General features: G+C 45.5%; 14 protein-coding genes across 14 annotated transcripts; 7 read left to right on the forward strand and 7 right to left on the reverse strand.

Annotated features, from left to right (window-relative positions):
- Nucleotides 1-3,078: 3,078 nt before the first annotated feature.
- PHYSODRAFT_523568 (hypothetical protein) lies at nucleotides 3,079-3,423 on the reverse strand (the record flags this gene model as incomplete). The annotated part of the gene is made up of 1 exon (XM_009536086.1): nucleotides 3,079-3,423. A coding segment is annotated over one exon (345 nt), but the record flags the coding sequence as incomplete, so codon positions are not given.
- A 3,759-nt stretch (nucleotides 3,424-7,182) lies between these two features.
- Nucleotides 7,183-8,052, forward strand: PHYSODRAFT_523175 (hypothetical protein; the record flags this gene model as incomplete). Its single annotated transcript, XM_009536087.1, has 1 exon — nucleotides 7,183-8,052. The coding sequence occupies one exon, from the start codon at nucleotides 7,183-7,185 to the stop codon at nucleotides 8,050-8,052; it is 870 nt and encodes a 289-aa protein (XP_009534382.1).
- Nucleotides 8,053-8,891: 839 nt separating this feature from the next.
- On the reverse strand, nucleotides 8,892-9,345 carry PHYSODRAFT_521702 (hypothetical protein; the record flags this gene model as incomplete). Its single annotated transcript, XM_009536088.1, has 2 exons — nucleotides 8,892-9,122; nucleotides 9,223-9,345. 2 exons carry the CDS (start codon nucleotides 9,343-9,345, stop codon nucleotides 8,892-8,894), a joined length of 354 nt encoding a protein of 117 aa, XP_009534383.1.
- A 199-nt stretch (nucleotides 9,346-9,544) lies between these two features.
- Nucleotides 9,545-11,275, forward strand: PHYSODRAFT_522040 (hypothetical protein; the record flags this gene model as incomplete). Its single annotated transcript, XM_009536089.1, has 2 exons — nucleotides 9,545-9,736; nucleotides 9,833-11,275. The coding sequence occupies 2 exons, from the start codon at nucleotides 9,545-9,547 to the stop codon at nucleotides 11,273-11,275; spliced, it is 1,635 nt and encodes a 544-aa protein (XP_009534384.1).
- Nucleotides 11,276-11,427: 152 nt separating this feature from the next.
- On the forward strand, nucleotides 11,428-12,366 carry PHYSODRAFT_318234 (hypothetical protein; the record flags this gene model as incomplete). The annotated part of the gene is made up of 2 exons (XM_009536090.1): nucleotides 11,428-11,922; nucleotides 12,031-12,366. The coding sequence occupies 2 exons, from the start codon at nucleotides 11,428-11,430 to the stop codon at nucleotides 12,364-12,366; spliced, it is 831 nt and encodes a 276-aa protein (XP_009534385.1).
- Nucleotides 12,367-12,940: 574 nt separating this feature from the next.
- PHYSODRAFT_318235 (hypothetical protein) lies at nucleotides 12,941-13,631 on the reverse strand (the record flags this gene model as incomplete). Its single annotated transcript, XM_009536091.1, has 2 exons — nucleotides 12,941-12,981; nucleotides 13,031-13,631. 2 exons carry the CDS (start codon nucleotides 13,629-13,631, stop codon nucleotides 12,941-12,943), a joined length of 642 nt encoding a protein of 213 aa, XP_009534386.1.
- Nucleotides 13,632-14,506: 875 nt separating this feature from the next.
- Nucleotides 14,507-15,019, forward strand: PHYSODRAFT_522734 (hypothetical protein; the record flags this gene model as incomplete). Its single annotated transcript, XM_009536092.1, has 3 exons — nucleotides 14,507-14,535; nucleotides 14,637-14,778; nucleotides 14,825-15,019. 3 exons carry the CDS (start codon nucleotides 14,507-14,509, stop codon nucleotides 15,017-15,019), a joined length of 366 nt encoding a protein of 121 aa, XP_009534387.1.
- Nucleotides 15,020-15,119: 100 nt separating this feature from the next.
- On the forward strand, nucleotides 15,120-15,758 carry PHYSODRAFT_318236 (hypothetical protein; the record flags this gene model as incomplete). Its single annotated transcript, XM_009536093.1, has 1 exon — nucleotides 15,120-15,758. One exon carries the CDS (start codon nucleotides 15,120-15,122, stop codon nucleotides 15,756-15,758), a length of 639 nt encoding a protein of 212 aa, XP_009534388.1.
- Nucleotides 15,759-15,790: 32 nt separating this feature from the next.
- PHYSODRAFT_523727 (hypothetical protein) lies at nucleotides 15,791-16,633 on the reverse strand (the record flags this gene model as incomplete). Its single annotated transcript, XM_009536094.1, has 2 exons — nucleotides 15,791-16,391; nucleotides 16,545-16,633. 2 exons carry the CDS (start codon nucleotides 16,631-16,633, stop codon nucleotides 15,791-15,793), a joined length of 690 nt encoding a protein of 229 aa, XP_009534389.1.
- Nucleotides 16,634-16,923: 290 nt separating this feature from the next.
- On the reverse strand, nucleotides 16,924-17,373 carry PHYSODRAFT_521387 (hypothetical protein; the record flags this gene model as incomplete). The annotated part of the gene is made up of 1 exon (XM_009536095.1): nucleotides 16,924-17,373. One exon carries the CDS (start codon nucleotides 17,371-17,373, stop codon nucleotides 16,924-16,926), a length of 450 nt encoding a protein of 149 aa, XP_009534390.1.
- A 28-nt stretch (nucleotides 17,374-17,401) lies between these two features.
- On the reverse strand, nucleotides 17,402-18,721 carry PHYSODRAFT_305041 (hypothetical protein; the record flags this gene model as incomplete). The annotated part of the gene is made up of 1 exon (XM_009536096.1): nucleotides 17,402-18,721. The coding sequence occupies one exon, from the start codon at nucleotides 18,719-18,721 to the stop codon at nucleotides 17,402-17,404; it is 1,320 nt and encodes a 439-aa protein (XP_009534391.1).
- Nucleotides 18,722-18,767: 46 nt separating this feature from the next.
- PHYSODRAFT_523256 (hypothetical protein) lies at nucleotides 18,768-19,235 on the forward strand (the record flags this gene model as incomplete). Its single annotated transcript, XM_009536097.1, has 2 exons — nucleotides 18,768-18,987; nucleotides 19,033-19,235. 2 exons carry the CDS (start codon nucleotides 18,768-18,770, stop codon nucleotides 19,233-19,235), a joined length of 423 nt encoding a protein of 140 aa, XP_009534392.1.
- Nucleotides 19,236-19,297: 62 nt separating this feature from the next.
- PHYSODRAFT_523379 (hypothetical protein) lies at nucleotides 19,298-19,822 on the forward strand (the record flags this gene model as incomplete). Its single annotated transcript, XM_009536098.1, has 1 exon — nucleotides 19,298-19,822. One exon carries the CDS (start codon nucleotides 19,298-19,300, stop codon nucleotides 19,820-19,822), a length of 525 nt encoding a protein of 174 aa, XP_009534393.1.
- A 398-nt stretch (nucleotides 19,823-20,220) lies between these two features.
- PHYSODRAFT_389776 (hypothetical protein) lies at nucleotides 20,221-20,853 on the reverse strand (the record flags this gene model as incomplete). The annotated part of the gene is made up of 1 exon (XM_009536099.1): nucleotides 20,221-20,853. A coding segment is annotated over one exon (633 nt), but the record flags the coding sequence as incomplete, so codon positions are not given.
- Nucleotides 20,854-21,144: the final 291 nt, after the last annotated feature.

Raw genomic sequence — 21,144 nt, forward strand, 5'->3', positions numbered from 1 at the left:
GTCGAGTGTTCTGGCTGGAGATTTGCGCTGCTCTCTGATGGCTCGGGCAGCGGTACATGCGCAGGCGACTCCTGAAGGGGTTGCAGCGAAGGCGCAGGGTGTGCTGAAACCGGCACTGGATACGACATAGCACCTGCCGAGACACCGAAACCCGGGTCGGCAGCTGCCGCAGCCGCGCTCTCCTGCGCAATCATAACCATCGCCATCGGGCTTGGTCCAGGCATATGACTCAAGGCACTGCCAACCATGCAGTCCGCGGCGGACAAGAACGACGATCCTGAGGAGCTGTGCCCCGACAGGTCTGTTCCTTCAGCGGCCGCGTTCATCGACTCGTCGGAAGCACCACTTGGTCCCACCAGACTAGGAACTGAGTCCACACTCGCCATCAGCTCAAGACTTGGAGTTCTAGGGACTAGGCTCTGAGTCCGAGGCACGACGTTCTGGGATACCGATGGTTGGGGCACCAGACTCTGGGACGACGATGGCGGAGGCATCAGGGAACTGGGCGGAGATCGCTCAGCTTCTAAGGCCGCACGCTTGGGCGCTGGTTGTCCAGACGCGCTTCAAGCAGGACTTCTTCGTCTGGTCCGCGTGATCCTCAAGCGGCGCAACAATTCTTCGCCAAGCAGTTCCACAGCGCCGTCCGTCATTAGGACGTCTCCATCGGCAGCAGTCGGGGAACTTGTTCTTCGCTCGGATAATTGCACAGCTGGGAGAGGCTCCAGCGGCTGTCGGATGTGAAACCCTACGCCATCCATCAGCTTGTTCCACTCAAGACTCTCAACTGCGAGTCTGAGTTGAACTTCTTCAACACCTCGGCGGATCAGATTCTCAGACACCTCGGACACCGCACGGACTTCACTCCACGTAGGAATCACATTGCGAAACTCGAAGCCGGCCTCCATCAACATGGTCTGGAGCACAGCGACGCATGCAGCAGCCGGAAGCAACTTGGGCGATACGGTGACGGCCTTCATATCCGAGACCAGCGGTTGCCGTCTGCGTTTGGCAGACAACGCCTTGATCCAAGACTCGGAAGTCCGACCAGCGTTCACAAGACCCAAGTATTTCCCAGTCTCGAATGCGGCGAAGACCCAAGCTTCCATGTCGTACTCTTCTTCTCCCTCGTCGTAGACCACGTCGACTGGAGAGATGACTTCTCCTGGAAGAGAGCTCCAGCGGCTCAGTTGTTCGGCTCCATACGCTCGGGCTTCGTCGTCAGCAAGACAGTTTACGTCGGATCCTGGGATTTCACTCGTGCCCCGTGGAATCAGCGGAAGCGGATCTTGGAACGTCAAGTGCAGCGTGGTTGGCAGTTCAGGTCCGAAGACACGAGTGCCAGGAGCAGGCCCAAGACGTAGTGGTGCACCGGAATCCGGGACCCTCGTCTCGCGCCACTCTCGCAGCGCCACATGATCACGTTTTCCAAGAGCGCTTGCAGCCGCAGGGATCAGCGCCAACTCCGTCGGCAGACGTGCTGCTTGAGCGTCGGAACCACGGTCTAGGGGCCGTCGAGGGCTGGACTGCACAGAACGGGGAACCATCACTTGAGAAGCTCGTCTTGGTGTCGAATGGGTCGATGATGGGCGCGCTGGTTCGGCCAGCGCCAGTTGTTGTTCGGTCTCCGTCGACATCGCAGGATCTTGTCCGGGCCCCGGAGGCGGGACAGGGAGTTGCAACGGTCTTGACACTCGTTGAGCACCTTGACCGCGTCCACGACCTCGTCCGCGTCCTCCAGGACTCGAAGCAGGCACAATCGCGTTAGCGTTAGTAGGTATAACTCTCACAATGCACGTTCAACTCCCAACCCCTGATCCGGGCACGCGCACCAGCTGTGACGGGGCGATGCGGTGTTTTCTCCCAGAAAACAGTTATAGGCCCTCCTTGACAGACCTCAGGCTACTAGAGCTTTGGATCCGTCTCGGCTGGCACAGGGTGTGTGTTGTCCAGTACACGCTGTTGGTCAGGCGCACGATGTGTATCCCTTGGGTAGCGTTTCTTTTCACCAGGAGGTTAGTATCGACCCCGTGAATCAGACAGCTACGCCGGGCTAACGCTGGAACAATCCAACCCGAATAGAGTTATGCATGTTATACAATCACACAAATACTTCTTTACCCTCTCTTCTTTCTCTAGGCCCAAGGCTAAGGCCAAAATACAAGTCAACTGGTCCAAATCCAAGACACTTGATCAATCTTGGGGACGCACACCACCTCTCGGGGAGAGGAAACGATCTACCCTGTCGCCAACTTCTTCAGTTCGACAGACCGCAAATATACAACAAAGACGGTCTGCAATCCGCCAAATATACAGATATGGAATAGATATGATCACCTCCAGGCCGAAGCAGTGGATCACTTACCTAAAGTACTTCGAATTTTGTCGTGGAGAACGGCCTTACAGGCTCTGAAAGAAGCACTTGTGCCCTTCGAAGCAAAACGAACTCTGTTTGGTTAAAGGTCACATGCAGACGAAATCTTTCCTAAGCGACCCTTCGGAGACTGCGATCTTTCTGCGGAGTGTTGGTCTGGCCTTGAAGGGTCGCCAAACTGGATACCTTCTCGGAGTTGTTGGGTACACCTAGGACCTTGGAAGGTGCCATAGTGAAACCAAGTGTTCTTGGGTTTGGAGCCTCGGAACGCCTCAAGCCGAGGTCGTTCTTGGAATTTTGTGGGAGGTAAGTCTGGGAACGCGAAGTCTGGGAATCGTTATTCCGGGAAAACAACGGGGAATCTGGGAAGTGCCTCAGCTCCCAGGTTGTAAGCCAGAGTCGAGTTCCGCCGTACTTAGATATACTGGGGAGGATCGCTCGCATTCCGTTGCACTTCATGGAACGGGATCAACTCGCCCACATTGATCTATCTTCCGGGATTCAGCGTCCATTCGCAGACATTACCCTTGTTTTTATAGGAGACTCCAAATCATCCAGTATCACCAAGCTCTACATCATTGGGACATCCCAGGTTCAGGTGCATTCACCCGAACTTAGGGATCGACACCGCGTCACATATCGATACAGACAGGGTCCAAGTTCGTGTACCTACATATAAACAGAAATATGGAGTTAAATCGGGATAGTTAATCACGGTAAAACAAATTGCTTCTAACGTACCGCCGTGTCGTTCGATTCTCGCAAAAGGCAAGTGGGAGGTTGCTCATGACAACCCAGACTAGCCACCCGTAGAGGTTTTGCGAGGAGCGGCGCACGTAGCTGAGCAATGGCCCCGTCTCTGCTGTGGTGGCCTCAAGCATCTCGGCCTCGAAGTTCGGATGCTCACGCCTCATGTGCTGCATGAGGTTGGTAAACCCGTTGCGGCGGGTCTGCTTTCGAACCGTGCCGCAGCGACAACGGAAGTACTCAGGGATAACTTCGTCGAAGTCGTCGCGGGACGGTTGGAAAAAGAACCCTGTGGCGTGAACGTTGGGCGCGGCGGGCGGGACACAAAGCCCATAGCTGGGACGACTGAGTTGCTGGGGTGTAGGCTGCTGGGGTTTTTGCAAAATGAACAATGACAACAACAGGCATTTGAACGCCCTTAGAGGCTGCCACCAGCCATTACAACGGCTGGTTTTGAAAGGCCAATAGTTTTTTAAGGTAAAAACGATGATACTTAGTAGGATTCCAGATTAAAAAAATATGATATATAGTAGGGTATAAATTGTAGTCATAAATTATGACATTGGGTTGATTTATACAGCGAATACGCGACGTACGCGGAGTTGTTCATCGATCAACTGCCGTCATCAGTGAAGAAGTCGAAAGCTCAAAGGTAAGAAAGTTCGATTATTTGTGGTTTTAGACGATGATAACTAACATTTTTAATTTGTGTGCGTGCCAGAACGATCCACGGCCTGTCAGCTACATGGAGCAGTCTAGGGGTGCCATCCTTTGCTGGCAATGAGGGGTCCCAGATAGCCCCCGTCGCTGTGGCTGCGCCAGCAAACCGCGACAGCATCAACGTATTTACGGACCTTGTGGAGCAGGTCGGGATTTTATCGTTCGAGGGGCGAAAAACTCGGATGGAAGAGGTGCTTGACGCGTTCAAGAAGGCCGTGAAAATGGCTGCGCGGGCTCCCGAGATGAAGAAAATAGCGCAAGCTATGACGAGAATTGTCGTTTGGATGATGAACGACCCTCGTGATTGTTCACTCTTCGACAGCTACCGACAGCTGTGCGCCATAATCTTCAGCGCCACAAAGTGGATGACGAAGTCAAAGCAGAAGACGGCACTTCAGAGGTACGTGGCAACCAAAACTATTGAACCTGTTTAGTATGGTCTGTGCCAATCTTCTCGCTGGTTTTTGAGTAGACTAGCAAGAGCGATATCGAAATGGCTCGAGGGCAAAGATATCATGACACCTCAGGAAATTGAGACGATGCAGAAGCGAGTGAAAGGTTGCGGCTCAAGTACGAGAGCTGCCGCTGAATTGTGCGCTGGGGGAGATTGATGCGGTTATGGCTGAGATGGAAAATATTGTGCAGTGCTCAATCATTGGCTGGTCACCGAAGGGAAACCCCCAGCTTTGTGAGTGTGCTGTAGAATTAGAAAAGCGCATCAGCGTGTGGAAAGCTCGACAGAACCGCGTGGTCTCCATAGCGAAGTGGAGGCTCACTAATCTCAAGTTGTGAAAGGTTTTGCTAGCCCAGTTTCCTACACATTATTACGACTTCAACTCGTGCGTTTTTGCTGTGGTTTTCAAGTAAAACTTGTTTGGGGTCCTCCAGCAATGTCTTCTTTTTCTCCCGCATGATTTTTTTTTCTCTTGGTACTTAGGAATCCACCCTACCAAATGAGAAAAAAATCATAAAGAGGCCAGCACTTCTCCGATGATACGCACCTTTCTGGTGCCATCTCGGTGACCTGGATGGTCACGTCGGGCTACACGATGTTGAAGCCAAATTTATACAGTACACTGTACATCGGATTAACCGCTTCGCAATCGAGACTCTATCTGCTGATGCGTACTTGGGGGTTTGAAGGATCTATCTGAGGTACGCAATTTTTGCATTTTGCACAAAGGGGCATGAACGGCACTGATAAACCATAATTGCTGAAGTGGAGAGATAAGTCTCCAGTTTGCAATGGCAATCATGAAATTCGGGGGTTGCTGATGGTCTGCCGATTCGAACAAAAGATCGTGTCAATTTGGATCTTGCTCGATGCGCTACAGAAGGCCGACACTGCATACTTAGTACAATAGAGCAATTTGAAGTGTCCGATTTCCACAAAGACTGCTCACAGTAGCTCCATGTTCACATGTCAATCTCATATTTGTCACCCTCACTTTCGATTCCGTGATCGTCTTCATCCTTTTCTCGCATCCTGCGAGAGAATTGCCATTTCCGCCATACGCTGACCCCGCACTATTCCTGCTTCCAGCAGCTGTGCGTGCTCCTTCAGCAGGTCGTAGCATTAAAGCACAACTTCGTGTTTCCTTGGTTTCCAATCTGGCTGCTTGTGTCGAATCACCTCGTCTAGCAACATAATGCCCTTATCGACATGCTCTACCGAGACGTCTTCCTCACTGAGCTGGCGAGCCCACTCCAGCGCTGTCACCGCTCTCTCTTGCACCGTCGTCTTGAACAAGACACGAAGGGTGCCCTCAATCTTTCTAATCACACTGCAGCATCGAAACAATTGTACATGTTAGTCAACACTTACAGAGTACTTGCCAACAACAACAATCGAATACACTTACCCAACCAGATCTATACAGATCATAAAGCTCGAAATACTATCGGCGTAGGATTTCGAGACTTCGACGAGCTGGTCGTACAACTGAAGAAGCTCCGAATCGCGAAGATCATGCAGAGCCCATTTCACAACCACCTTTAAGGCCTTCGATATCTCGACCGCCTGCTTGTCTGAAGCCATTTGACCTGTCATTTCTTCTTTCAGTGCAATGAGAAGCCGTGGGATCTGCTTCATTCTTTCGTCGGGCACCATGGCATCCAGTAGAATGGCGAAAAGGTCGTAGCTAAGACGCACATGGTCTCTCTTCTCTCGACTATTTTGCAAGTTCTGGCGTTCAACAACGTCGACCAACGTCTCGTTGAGCCTAAAACAACAAGGTTAACATTGTGTCGAGAATTTCTCCCAATTTGTAAATGTAATGCAACGCATACCTTCTCAAACCGAGTGCACGTTTAGGGGGCCGTTCCTGGTTAATCCACGGCGACAAAGCTTCACTAAAGCTGCGATACGCTGCGAGGAGATGTTCCCCTTGGGATCCTAGATGCGCCCACAAAATCAAATACTTCATCGCCACGATGGCCTTGTTGAGGGTTATCTTGGGCAGAACTTCCACCAAAGCGGGCAACACAACAGGCACGTGGTTATTCCGCTCCTGGACGGACAGCCGCGTCAACCTCAGCACCATCACCATGCAGTTCTTTTTGCTGAAGTTGAGAGCGTCCATGGTGCTCGTATCCGTCACGGCATCCAATCGAAGTAGCACGTGCCCGATTGGCTGCGGTGGCTTCATCGACACTGCATTATCCTTGCTGTGTTTCGTGACTACATCCCCAGACTCATCCGTCGTCTTCTGCTTATTGCTTATATGTCCCTGTCGGGACACCATAAAACAAGTGTCACCTCGAGTAGAAGCATAAGGAAAGATGCCGTAAATATTCGCCCCACTTACTGCAGCCATGTCGCCTAGCACTGACTTCAGCTTCCGCTTTAAGTTGCGCTGTAGCTCCATCGTACTGGTCATAGCATCTAACAAACTCCCACTGCAGCCACCTGTCGATCCGTTGCTCAACTTGGTCACTGCGTCTCGAACTTCCTCCAGCTTGGAGAAAGCCGCCGAAACGTCGTTCATTGCGCGGTTCACGGGCGAGATTTCTTCACGAAGAACGTCATAGCGACAAGATGCGCTCATACAGCGCGGCAGTCTCCGACGCCATCATTGGCGATGGCTGGTGCAAAAGATGCTGTAACCTGGGTTATAGTCGGCGTACACAACGTTGAAGTCACGCGGTACAGGTTACATCCAGAAGTAACCTGGGTACATACTGTACAGTGATGTACTATATAGTACATCATCGCTGTCTCTGAGGGTGTCTAGGGGTACTCTTGTTGCTCTTATATGGGATGGTTGGGCGGATGTTGAGCGGACGACGAGCGGACAAGACGAACATTCTCGATGCTCATTCTGGGACAAGACGACAAAAGAAACATGAGCGTTGCTTTCTTTGGGGACGGGGACTCATACTCGTCACCTGCAGTAGCTACGCGGAACCACCGCCGCGCGCCAAATAAAGCTGTCGCTGCGACAGACGCAGTCACACCGGCGTCAATGACTCCTCTGCTCTCCAGCATCGATCGCATCAACGCTGCTCTGGAAGCTGCACTGACACAGCCTCCACCGCCGACCGGGACATTGCGTGTGTGCCACGCAACGGAAGACGAGTGGAACGCGTTTGCTGACAGCGAGGATCCAATCGTTCGACTCAATTATCTTGAATGGTTTGCCGACACGGAAGAGATTCACATCATCGAGTTTGCCGACGCTCCCCACGAAAAATACATCGGGGAGCTACACGATCAATTTCGTGAGCGGCATGTCAAGCGATGGCTTGCAAGCTACATGGCCGCCAAGAATTCTCAAGGGCCACGATGGTGTCCAGATCTCAGTTATGGGCCACACGAAGACACACCGCACTCCGTGCTTCCGCCAAACATTCCAATTTTTGCAGACTTTCGGACGATCAAGGTTGAAATTGGAGTTTCTCAGCAGTGGGGCATGGCACCAGGAGAGCTCGACCACAAGGCGATGGCGGTATGGGCTGTGATGCCAGGAGTTGAGTACGTGCTGTGTGTGAAATTCGAGCCCGACTTTACGAATGCGGAATACAAGTTGTATGATGCTCGCGTCAATCCACTCGTGCAGCTGGCTCCACTCCCAATCGTCGCTCCAAGAACCGTGATCCAGTTGGACGGACGTCGAATCCTTGGTATTCCACCAGGGATGGCGCTCCCGGTAGGGTTTCCTGCAACTCTGTTGGTGGATTTGTACTCTCCATTGGTCTGTGCAATGCGTCAATAGACGTCCAGCAATCTAATCTCTTGCGCAGCAACTGCCGAGTCAGAATAATAATCTGTGATTGCACCATTTAAAAAAAAGGCAAGAACACATTGTGATCCTGAATGAGCGAAAATACGGAGGTTCAAATGGTGGCCACCTCGATTCTCGTTATCAGAAGCGACGATATCAGTTATGGAACACATCAGTTGTTATGAATTCAGATAAATGACGGCCAAGTGTCCATGTCCAGCTCCAAAAAAATTCCATTTTTACTTTTACACTATTTTTTACTACCCCCTCCTACCCCCCTTTCTTTATAATATTTTCTATAAGAATACAGAAAAAAGCTGGACACCTGGACACTAATAACATACATTGATCTAGAACTGATATAGTCGCTTCTGATCAAAAGAAAGCTGGCCACCAAAGCTGGACACACGTGGCCACTCACCTGGACAGCAACTTAATGCTCGACATCTCAGCGCAACCAGACGATGCAACACCCCCTGTTTTCAACCAAGGATACAAAAAAATACACACCTGGACACACTTCCGCTAAAGTGATGGGTTCATAGATTGTAATACTGCGACATCATAAAAAAATTATGATCTTACTGATACTTTGCTTGTATCTGCGCAAGGGATGGTATTTCCACTATATAAACCTTGGCTGGAGAAGTGTTCTTGGTGATGCGATTTAAGTCATCCAGAGTAAGTTTTGACTCAACTATGACTTCTGCCTTTGATTTGGGAGTTGGCCATGCGTAGTAGTTCTCATCAATGCAAATCGGCTCTGGCTCGTGCGTTTCAATATATTCAACATTCATTGCTTGTGTATATTAGAACAAAGTAAGTTTGTATTACATCTCGAGCTCGCAACTGTCGGCACTTATCATAATGTGCTCTCCATATTTGAATGGATGCTCACGACAAAGCAATTGATCGACCTGTAAAACAAACGCATCCTCGTCTAAATCATAGCAAATGAAATAACACCAGAAAGCTTCTCCCTGACCAAACACCTTTACAAAGTACTTGTCATAATTTTCGTATTCGTCGATGATCTTATAATCCAAGTTTGTAAGATTCATCTCTATATAAATCCATCAAAAATTATTACTGGCCTAGATAGTAAAGCCACAGGACGCAATACTGCCCACAGTGTCCAAATCGAGGGTCCTGAATATCAACTTCGCGATAGGAATAATCCTTTGGTATCACACGTGGTCTTGGTAATCCTAGAGGGTCGAAATAGGCCTTATCTTTGTTTGAGACTGCTAACCAATGCGTCCCGCCGATCTGAGGCGTTCCCATGTTTAGAATACAGTAATCCTTGTTTCTATTTATATGCTGCTTGAAATCAATTTGATCTACTTTGACACCAAGGGAATTGGCAAGTTTCATGAGTTGATCATCTGTCGTTCTAGACAATTTAATAATTCTTTTTTCGCTCATGGTGCTTTATTTTTTCGGCAAGTATAATATAATCGCCATCAATATAATCGCATAAACTATGTCTTCCGCCTCAGATATTTCTGCTTTTGAGCATTCCGTTGAACCTGCTCCAGCTGAGACGCTCTTCAAGGATAAAAAATGGACCTACATTCAGGATTCCACATCTAACACCGGTCAATATGCCGGACAAATTCAATTCAATCTTTCTACCATCTCGTCTCAAGCCGCGTTTGTGAATTGGGAAGAAGCTGTCATCGAGTTGCCTGTCAAGCTTCAGATTCTTAATGCTGGTACTAATCCAGTGATATCTACTGCTGCCTGTACCATTGATCAATTGGTACCTAAGGCCGGAGCATGGCAATTCATTGACAGCGTTCAGGTTGTTATTGACGGAACCACTGTACAAACGAATCAAGTTCATGAGAATGTGAATACAACGTTCAAGGCTATCACTGAAACGGATTATAATACTTACGTCAAACATGGTCCAACAAGCAACTTTGTATTGGATGAATATTCTACTCCAACGATTCAAGGGTCAAGCGGAGCAGCGCAATCGCTTGATAACTTGGCCACTTCGTCGTTTATGACAGCTACAAATAGCATCGGTGAGTTTGGATTGGCTAACACCTACTCGAACCGTGGAGCCGCTGAACGATCGCTCTTTACCGCTCTTGACCAACAAAGCTCGAAACTTGCATTCGATGTTATGGGAGGTAGTTCAAACCTTCAAGCCGTGTCGAAACCACAAGTCTATGTGGCTCCTGCTGGCTCCGTTCCTGGTGGGTCGCCATTTTACGTCGCGCATTACTTGGCTTGCATTAAGTTGCGGGATATTTCTGACTATTTCAAGAAATGCCCAATGCAGAAGAATACGCGCGGCTTCATTTACCTCAATTACAACAGCTCATCTACTACTTTGATTACAACTGGCACTGCTGGCGTTGTGGCTCCTTCTACTATTGCTAGTTTGAGCAACAATATGAATTTTGGCAACACTTGCCCAGTGCTGTGGAATTTAAGTAGTGGTGCAACGACAACTGCTTTGGCCGGTGGCCTTGCGCTTCCTGCATCTGCGATCACGCTTACAATTACTGCCGACGTTAATGGAACCCCAACTGCAGGAACTGGTATCACTCCATCGCAATCATTTTCGCGTCTTCTCGTTCCAACGTACTCGCCTAACCCAAGCGCCGATCATGCGTTGGCTCAGAAGAAAACGTTTCGCTACTTCGAACGAATCACGAACAAATTCACTGTTGCTCCAGGCGCGTCCTTCACTTGGACGGTCAGCAATGGCATTGCTAATCCAAAGCGTTTGATCATGCAACCTGTTATTACCAATCCAACGGCAGGTGCTACTGTATCCGATGTGATCAATCCATTCCGTAGTCCATTTTCGACAGTACCAGCTACGACAAGTCCATTTGCTGCATTGAAAAATCTGCAAATCACAGTTGGAAACGTCCCTATCTGGAACAACCCCGTGAGTTTTGGATATGATTTGTTTGTACAAGAGATGTCAAAGTCGGGTGTTGATGGTGGTCTCGACGATGTTATCTCGGCCGGTTTGCTGTCTCAGCGACAATGGGAATCACTTTATCGATTTGTTGCTGTAGATATTGGTCGTCGTCTCCCAAGTGAAGATGGTGCGAGCAAGAGTATTATCGTGTCTGGTACTTCCAACTGCAACTACGCTCTCACCATTTATTACCACGTATTGCGTGAAGTTGTTGCAACAGTCGATACGGCTATGGGTACGGTATCGCAAGGACCAGTTCAAGGTTAGGTATCGCAAATACCATATCTTCAATCTAATTGTTATTAAACGATTTTTTTTAAACAGCTTCAATATACGCTACCTAATCGAAATCAATCATGAGTGGTTTTTTCTCCGATAATCAGACAAAGCAAAAAGCATACGACCGCTATTACAATGCAATGGCGAAGAGTGATTTTGTTCAAGGCAAAAAGCTGAAAGCTCTAATTCAAAACGAGTCGTTGGATGATGCAAGTGCTGATTCACTTGCGAATTTGTTTCAGCAAGTGATGGCGAAGAATCGTGAGTACGACTATGATCAAATCACAAAGAAACTACTCAAAGGTCCCAAAGGGCCTCCTGAAATCATCAAAGGTGAAGCACATGAAACTCCAAAAGCGAGTACAAAGAAGCATACGTACGTTCCGCAATCAACTGACGCAGACTTTAATATGGACGAGCCCACTGCACCTGAAGATTCATCCGACGATTTCTACAGAGGAGTAAATAACGTTGCCCAAAAGGTTATCAATACGCGAGCATACATTAAGGGAAAAAAGACTTTGAGACAGGTGGTAGATGATCATGTTCGAAATTATCTTAACAAACAAAGAGAGTTCCGACGAGAGGATTCTAACCGGAGACGCCAAGAAATGGCTAGTAAGTTTGCTGAGAAAGTCATGGAAGAATCGGAAAAACTTCTGAAACGAAAACGAACTGCAACTCCCCCAAATAAATCTCCCACAGACAAACGAGCAACAAAAAAAGCTGCTAAACGAGCTGAGGAGGAACCCTCGATTACTCGACAACTTTTTCAAGACTCGGATGATGCAGAGAGCAGTGATGACGAAGAAATAAAAGAAGAGAAGAGATTACGCGGGCTGAATGCTGGTATAAAAAAAGTATATACTGACGACATCAACAGCTACAAAAGTTCATATGCAAATAACCTGTACGAAAGTATCCGACAAAGATTTGGAGAAGCTATTGAGGCGCGCAAGGGCAAAGCCTATTTTGAAGACAATGCTCCTAAGCCGCCAAGAAAGCACAAAATGTCGAAGCTTGCTATGAAGCAATACAAAGAGGAACTAAAAGGCTGGCTTGATGGAATCTTTATTTAAACTGAACGTTGTTCAAGTAATTTTTTTTCTAACTCATTCACTTTTTTTATAAGAAGTTTGATGGCAGCAGCATTTAAGGCGCCAAGTTGAGAGTAATCCAGAGTATATTGATATCCTTCCAGATCGTTGTCGCCTTCTGCTTTCATATTTTCGTTTGGCATAATGCTGACCATTTCTCCACACACTTTCATTGCGTCTTGTGCGATCAGACCAAGCTTAGGCTTGCTTTCTCCTTTCCATGAGTAGATAACTGGCTCTAACTTATCATAATGCTCCAATGTAATTGAGATCGGCGTAATATTCTCTTTAAGTCGTCTGTCAGAGCTTGTGTAAATAGATTGCGAGCAAAATATTGAAGATGAAAAGATGGCAGACACTGTAATACTGACTGGGCCTAAACCAAGATTGCTCCAAATATTTCCTTGCACGTTGTACTGATAACAATTTGATGTTCCACCGACACCAACTGTGTATGAATTTGATCCTGATACGTGCAAAAACGCTGAGGGAGACCCAGTTCCGATACCAACTCTGCCAGTCGAAGTTATTGTAAGTCTTCGTGTGTTTGCAGTCATCATAACCAAATCGTTGCCAGTAGTAGTTCCAAAGTATGCGCTATTAGTCGAGGTCGCACTCGTTGCATTGTTCATTTGTAATCCAAAACCAATGGGCGTTGCATTTGATGATTCCATGAAGATCGGCATATCGTAGTTAGCAGTTCCATCATTGAGTGCATTAGATGCTTTAATATAGACATTACCAGAGTTTAGTGTGAGAGGAGCAGTCCCAAATGAACTAGTGTATGGCGTATTGGTGTTAAATATCATTTTATTAACAGTATCAGAAACAAGGTAAAGACAACCACTTGTTGGTGTAGGCGACGATCCGGAAGGATTTATACAAAAAGCATCCGCTGAGGTAGCAAGGGTGTATGTATGAGGGAAACCACTTTTGTAAGGCTGTGAATTTCCAACATTGAAACAAAATCGATGCGTCTGAGATGTGAAACCCACGGATGGCTTGTCATTCCAATTGATATTGAATAAATCCGCACTTGTAGCTGAAACACCGCCTACGAATGAGCTAGGATTATCAGTTGATATTAAATTCAACACCGGATACGTTTTGTTGTTTGATGTTGATGTTGTTCTCGATGCAATGACCAATCCATTTGTATCAGATACTCGATAAATGTTCATCGTTTCACGATTAGCTGTATTTCCGTAAAAACGCAAACAATTTGTACTCGACGTGCCCAAAGGCATCAAGCCTACACCAGAACTATCCAATGTCATTGTTTTAGATACCTGAAACGCCCCAAGAGTTGTAATATCGTTGTAATTGAGTTTAGCAGCAGTTGATGTCAATGCCGCTCCATTTAGATTCAAATTCGTGTAGTTGATGTTGAGACCAGCGGACGTATTGATCGTATCAACCGTTAGAGTTGGTGATGCCATTGATGTAGAAGCTATAAAGGCCCCACTAATTGAAAGATTATTGATCCCAGACAAATCTAACGTTGAATTTAATACCAGTGCCTTTGAAGGTGAAGCTGAACCTAGAGTAATGCCAGTGTAGTAAGTATCGGGGAATGTAGTTCCTCTAAATGTTAAGTTTGGCACATTTAGACCCGTTCCAGTTGAACCTAGATCTAATTGTAATCCAGAAATGGTATCAGCAACGGTAATATTCCCACTTGACGAGATAGTCATTCTGGCCGTGTTGTTAGTTGCAATAACAGTATTATGATTCGACTGTGTTCCAATCCAACCATTAGTTGCAAGTCCGCATCGAACTGTTCCATTTGCAACTTGAATTCCCCACGTATTTGCATTGGCATTGATTAGTACAGAATTTGCTAAATTAGCGTTTTGTATAGCATTGACTGTAAGAGTTGCCAAACTTCCAATCGACGAAATGTTTGGCTGAGCAGCTGTTTGAATTGTTCCGGTAATACTTGTAGCTGATAGGTTATTAATACCGCTAATATTGCTGCTTGAATCAAGAACAAGCGCTTTGCTTGCACTGGCGGCACCTTGAGTAATCGACAAGTACAATGATTGATCAAAAGTAGTTCCATTGAATCTTAGCGATCCAGTGTTAATTCCAGTTCCAGACCCACCTAAATCCAATTGATAAGATGGTAGAGTTCCAATGCCGACGTTTCCAGTTGAATCGATGAACATTCGAAAAGCTCCGTTATGATAGAAATACATCGTATTAGGATTGCTTGCTGAACTACCTCGTACTCCAATTTCCCCAGCATAAAGATTGCTTGTAAATTTTATATTGGCTTGGGCAGCAGCAGAACTATTCGAGATTGATACTCCATTATTTGCAGTTGTCGAAACAGAAAGGATACTAGTTAGAGTCCCAAGCGATGTAATATTTGGTTGTCCCCCAGCAGTGAGTGTTCCAGTAATACTTGTAGATGAAATAGAGGTGATACCCGTGATAGCCTTACCAGAATCTAATACCAGAGCCTTTGAAGCTTGAGCGGTTCCAGCAGTTATACCTGAAACATATGATAATCCGCTCAAGTCTAACGCAGCTCCACCAATCGTCAGAGAACCGCAATCAAGATTGCCGATCACGCTCAATGCAGATAACGTTCCAACACCACCAAGCCGCAAGTATCTTCGATCGCCTGTAGTTAAAGTAAGGTAGCCATCGGATGAGTTAAAGTAAGAGCTATTGAATAAAGGAGAATTGATTGTTGGAGGCAGAGACATTTTTGATCACTATACTATAAGATGCAAAACTTCTACGAGTCAATTCCAAAGACCAAGCTCAAGCGATTCCCCAAGAATCCTCACTTTGAGCTGCCCTTTAGAATGGTTGTCGCGAGTCCAAGTGGATCAGGGAAGTCGAACACTGTTCTTTACATCATTGCGCTTCTTAGCAAATGCTTTACACGAATAATCATTTGTACAAAGACCAATGAGACGCTGTATGATCACCTAAAAGATACTATCGACAATGTCCAGGTGATCGAAGAAGGAATGGTCCCAGCAATGAGCGAATACGACTCTGAAACGAGCAAATTGATTATCTTTGATGACCTCGTGTTAGAACCAAAGAAAACTCAAGCTCAAATTGGACAATACTTCATAAGGGGAAGGAAGGCCGCTTGGAGCATGATCTACATCAGCCAGAGCTACTTTGGAATACCAAAGACCATTAGAATCAACTCTCAGTACGTAATTCTTGGGAGAAATTTAACGAGCCGCGACCTTGGTATTATCTGTCGCGACTTCCCCACTGATATTCCGATCAAAACATTTATTGATCTTTACAAACGCACAACATCAGAGAAGATGACTACCATGCTAATGGATATCACTGATAGAAAAATATATCGCAATGTCATCGAGTATGTTTGCGACTTGTAAAAAAAAAGAAGTTAGTACATTAGTCAGTGAAATTATTCACTACTACCTTTTTTTGGTCGAATCAACAAACGAATACATACGTTGTTATCAATGATACCAAGCGGGATCATGTTCTGATCTAGAAATGACAAAGTCAATTCCGAATTAGTACCCTGCATTGGGCAGTAGGCTAATCCTTGTCCCTGTGAGGTGGTTATGAGTCCCCCATACTCAACCCCAGCAGACGTAAATGTGTGTAGTACTTGATTATTGTTTGCAATTGGATTGTAAAGATTTGAACAAGTGATCACGACAGCAGCTGTCGGATCTATCTGAGGCACCAAGTTGCTATTAACTGCATAAACACTAGTTGTTTGAGCGGCAGGATATGTAGCTGGGCTGAATCCAATGATAGAACCGAACGCAGAATTATCTACTTGGAGCTGAGGCGTGTATGCAGTAGCTGGCATCGTTGGAAATCCGCTAGCAGCAGTGTATCCTGTGATATTCTTGACTGGTTGCATACTAAACTGCAAGGCATAACTCGATGGGTTCTCAGCGCATGAAATGAAATAGTAGTTTGTTCCAGTCGTATTGTTGGTCAAATAGAGATTGTTTTGGATTGACCAATATTGGAGGTAGTTATTGATGTCGCTTGCCGAGTATGTGCCATCAGGGAGCGTAATCGTGTATGTCGTCGTAGTAGAAGCAGTTGGCCATATGATCTTAAATGAGTTGTTTTGACGCTGAGCAGTAATTGCTCGCCAGGAGTAGTAGATGGATATTGATCCTAGTGCAATTTCGTACTGACTGAAGTCGATAGGCTGCGAGAATCGATATCGGAACTGGTGAGTAGCCACTTGGTTGTTTAGATTTAACAGAATTGGAAAGCTCATTTTATCTACTTGTATATACTATCCAAAAGAAAGAAAAATGCATCGACGAAAGAGAATTCGACGACAATTAATGCCTCAGGCAATGGAGATCGATGGATCGGGCGAGGTAGATCACTCGAAACCTGTAGCTCCATCCAGAAATGACTACGGCTCGACAAATATTGAAACATTGTCCAATCAGCTTCAGAAGATCAGTGTTAGTCATCTTGCTAAGGAACAAAAAACGAAGAAGAAACCTCGTTATATCGATACCTCAAAGTTGCTTAACTTCAAACGCGAGTCTAAGAGATCTAAAGCTTCATCAGACGCTTGAATTGGCTGTAGTAAGATGCCGAAAAGACATTTTTTTTGTATAATTTGTCAAGGATTGACTTCATTTCCGTTTTTATCAGTAGAGAATCATCGCCAATGTTTTTTGCTCCTTCAAGCATCTTCAAGCGTTTTACTAATCCATCGAGAAGTTGATTGTATGAACTATCAAACTGCCTTGAAGTAATCTTACATTTATTTAGGCAATACCGCATGAAATCTCGCTCATGCTCGTCGAGTTGGTCAAACAACGCCTTATCGTATTGCCTATCTTCTCTAATCAGCCACCATAGATCTACAAACGCATGAGATACCAGCATTGTTTTGATATTTACTCTGGATTTGTCGCTTCTTAAGCAAGCTTGAAGTCCATGGAATTCCACATGGAATGGACCAGCTTTGCGATATGTTCTCTTTTGTTTTTGCTCCATGATCGCTATGTATGTTATATCAAATAAATTATTTCTCAAAGATGTCAATCTCAAGCGTTTTGTCGCTACCAGTAGGTGTGAAGGCACCATGGAATATGCGCTCCCGACGGTCTTTAGGTCTGCTTACGGGCATTGCAGTGGGTTTTGCAGGAGGCTTTGTAGGAGGAGGTGCAGTGGGCTTTGCAGGAGGCTCAGGTGCGTGATCGTATGAATCGTCAGGTTCAAATGATACTTCGGAAGCATTTGCTCGGTTGGCAATCTTGTTGTAGCTCGTGTTAGCTGCCATAGTGCTGTGAAGTAGTTTGGAATGCAGATCGTTCTTCTCGCGATTGGTAAGTTTAGCGTACGCTGGCGATTGGATCAAATGAGACTCAGCAATGTGCCGGATCATATTCATTGACATTGGCTTTCCATTGTACTTCATGAAGAGCTTCGATAGCACTTGACTAAAGCTATTGCTTGAATTTGTGTAATCGTACTCACCTGGCTGTCGATTGAAAATCCGCCATAGTAGTTTAGTAGGATGCTCTCCAACTGTATTAGTCAAGAATTCGAGATATGACTTAATCAAGTTCATCGTTGTACTATCCAATTGAATCGTTTGTGGTCCCATCAGACGAACATTTTTAAAATCGTTTAGGTGTAATATGTTCCCTTCGAGATAGTTTGCACCTTCTTCTGGAGTGAGAAGAACGCTCGGCCATACTAAACGAAGTGGATAATGCACGTTCAACCATAGTGTGATGTAATCAAACACAATCTTTAAGTACTCAGTCCTCTTAGCTTTAGCCAGCTCCTCAAACTCGGATCGAGATAGAAATACTTTGCCGTACGTTTCGGTGAGCACCTTATGGGCTTTACCAGGAACGGACATCAGCTCTTCATAGCTTATGTACTTCTTCTCTTCTTCTGGCGTTAGTTCGTTGTCCAGCTTTGCAGCTTTGTTTTGCTTACTGAGTTCCTTTCGAATCGCATTGTAATATCCGAATGCATCACGAAATCTGTTCTTGACCATTTTACACATGGCGTTCAGTGTTAGTATGAGACTCTCTTTACTTGTATAGATGCTCATCAGAAGCGCAATGATACTCGAGTTCTGAACCTTAAAAGTCTTTTGAAACGAAGCATCGTCGTATTTGTTTGGATACTGGATATTGGAGATGAACTCATTTGGGGACCATTGCTGTTTCGCAACGCCGGCCTTGTAAAGCTTGATCAGTTGTCTGGTGTATAGATTTACCGTAGTGTCTGACAAATTATCATACTCGCTTCCCATTCTGATATCACGAGTAATATTATTTTTAATTTCATCCAGACTGAGTGTTTTAGATTTATTAACCTTCGACATTTTTGTCTCTCGCTCTGTATATAAGTAGCACCGATATTCAATTTAGATGTACAAGGAATTTGCTGTCGATTTGAGCCACGCGCAGGCTGTTAAAGTCCTACATGGCAAACCCGTTCGCTTGAGTCATTCTCAATTGAACAGAGGCCACACACATTATTTCCATCCTGAAAACTACAAGAAGTTGGTAAAGGCATACGAAGCGGGCAAAGGGACAACATTACATATGTCTCACGGGGAAGTTCTACGAACACATCAATCAGGGCTTAGTGGCTCTGGCTTCTGGGGTAATCTTTGGAGTGGTATCAAGAAAGGTGCTAGCGCTGCTTGGAACTTTCTCAAAACAAATTGGAAGCCGATCACTTCCGGACTTTTGGATGGTATTGCTACCGCGGCCGGACCTGAAGCTGCTCCATTGCGTGGTTTGGTGAAGGATGTGAGCGGTGTGGGAATGGCTCCTCCCATGACTCGTCGTCGCAGAGGAATTGCCGCAAGTGGCAGTTTTCGACTTGGATGACTTTAGTTATGTTTGATCTTGAAATATAAATGCTATAAAATATAGTATAACAATAGTCAGTCATGATCGGTTCAGTTTATAAAATCGTCTGTAGTCAAAGCGACATTTGCTACGTTGGTAGCACGTTTAATCAACTCAAGCATCGTATGATTGGACATCGGTCTCAGTTTAAGCGTTGGGATGACGGGAAACCATCCGGTGAAATTGCAATTTATCCATACTTCCGAAAGTATGGTCCGTATGAGTTTAAGATTATGTTGATCAAGCAGTATGAGGTTGCTGATAGAAATCAGCTGCGCGCCTACGAAACGTTATGGATCAACAAATTCAAGAAAACTTGTGTGAATAAGGTACCTCCATTTGGACTGCTGAAAAAGCAAAAGCAAAAAGTAAATACAAAGAAATACTGGGAAGCCAACAAAGAAGTGCTTAATGAGAGAAACAAGACATACAATGAACTCAACAAGGAGAGACTTGTCGCGAAGATTACCTGTGAATGCGGTGGTCATTACCAATATAGAGGCAGAACATATCACTTCAAATCTCAAAAGCATATTAGATGGATGGAAGCTCAATCAACCCAGTAGGTTTGGCATTAACTCAATCGTTTTTTTTGCCTTTGCGCATATGACTAATCATCATCATCAAACAAATCAGTCCGACGAGTGTATTTGATAATCGTTTCTTTGAGACCATTAACCGATAGATCATAGCCTCTTTGACGAACTTTATGGACTTGTTTCTTGTAGTTAGGCCCTAGGGCTTTAGATATCGTCTTTGCGAATCGATCTCGCGTGTATAACGATGCATCCTTGGCCTCTTCAATCATCCATTTAGTGAATTTTGATAGCATGTCATCAATCGATACAAATTCTGACGTATCAGGCGTTTTGTTATGCTGGCTTTCCTGGAAAATGCTGTTGCTGGTCCCATTGGCCACACATTCGATAAACCATTGTACAGGCTTCTCAATAGCCGACTTCTGCATATCAGACTTTTCTTTGGTCATTGGCGCGTCGTTCTGAGGATGGAATCCATTTAAGTCCATATTCATAAGATAATGATACAAATGAATACCACTATCAGTATTATCAAACTCGTCAATCATCGCCTTGAAGTATGCTTTATCGCCGAGACGATCACTTCTACACAGCAAATAGAGAAATCGACGCATTTGTTTTGACGCTTTCACGCTGTACGAATTGTTGGATGCAATAAAGAGATTATTACAGTCCTTGACTCGATAAGGGTCGATGCCTTTTTTCTCAATCATACAAGTCGGCTCGGTGATGCAGTCTTTAAGTTCGTCTTGGTCTTCATGTGAGGATTGCTTGACATTGGCTGCTTCGTTCAAAACGGTCAATATCTTATGCTCGCGTGCCGAGTTGAAGCGACCAGTCAGAATTTTCATCTTTGGCGTCTCAAGACAGTAGCGAGTCCCAATGACATGATTTTTCAGAATCTCAAACGCAATATTCTTACCGCAACCTTCCTCCCCCTCAAGAACGACACAAGCTCCTGACTTTTCATACGGACGTTGAACATACCAAGCAAATAACTTCATGATGTGATTAGTCAAATCATCACGACCTCCACACCAAATGTGTTTGATATGATCTTCAAAGAGTTTAAACTTTGATTGATCGACAATAAAGTTAGGATCGTAGGTATGAACGAATCCGTTGAATTTGTTAAATACTTCATTGGAGTTCCAGTTGAACTGATTCAACTTAGTATCGCAAGCACCTGTCTTCGCGTTGTACGGCATAAAATCAACTTTACCAAACGTGATATCATCTCTATAATGGTGAATCACGTCAGACAGCGGCAAAGTAATGATGCTATCGGTGTCAAATTCTGTGTTATCAGTCTCAATAAGTCCATTATCATCTAATTCGATCGCATTGTT

The sequence above is a fragment of the Phytophthora sojae genome (genome assembly GCF_000149755.1).
Source record: "Phytophthora sojae unplaced genomic scaffold PHYSOscaffold_9, whole genome shotgun sequence".
Classification (NCBI taxonomy): Eukaryota; Oomycota; class Peronosporomycetes; order Peronosporales; family Peronosporaceae; genus Phytophthora; species Phytophthora sojae.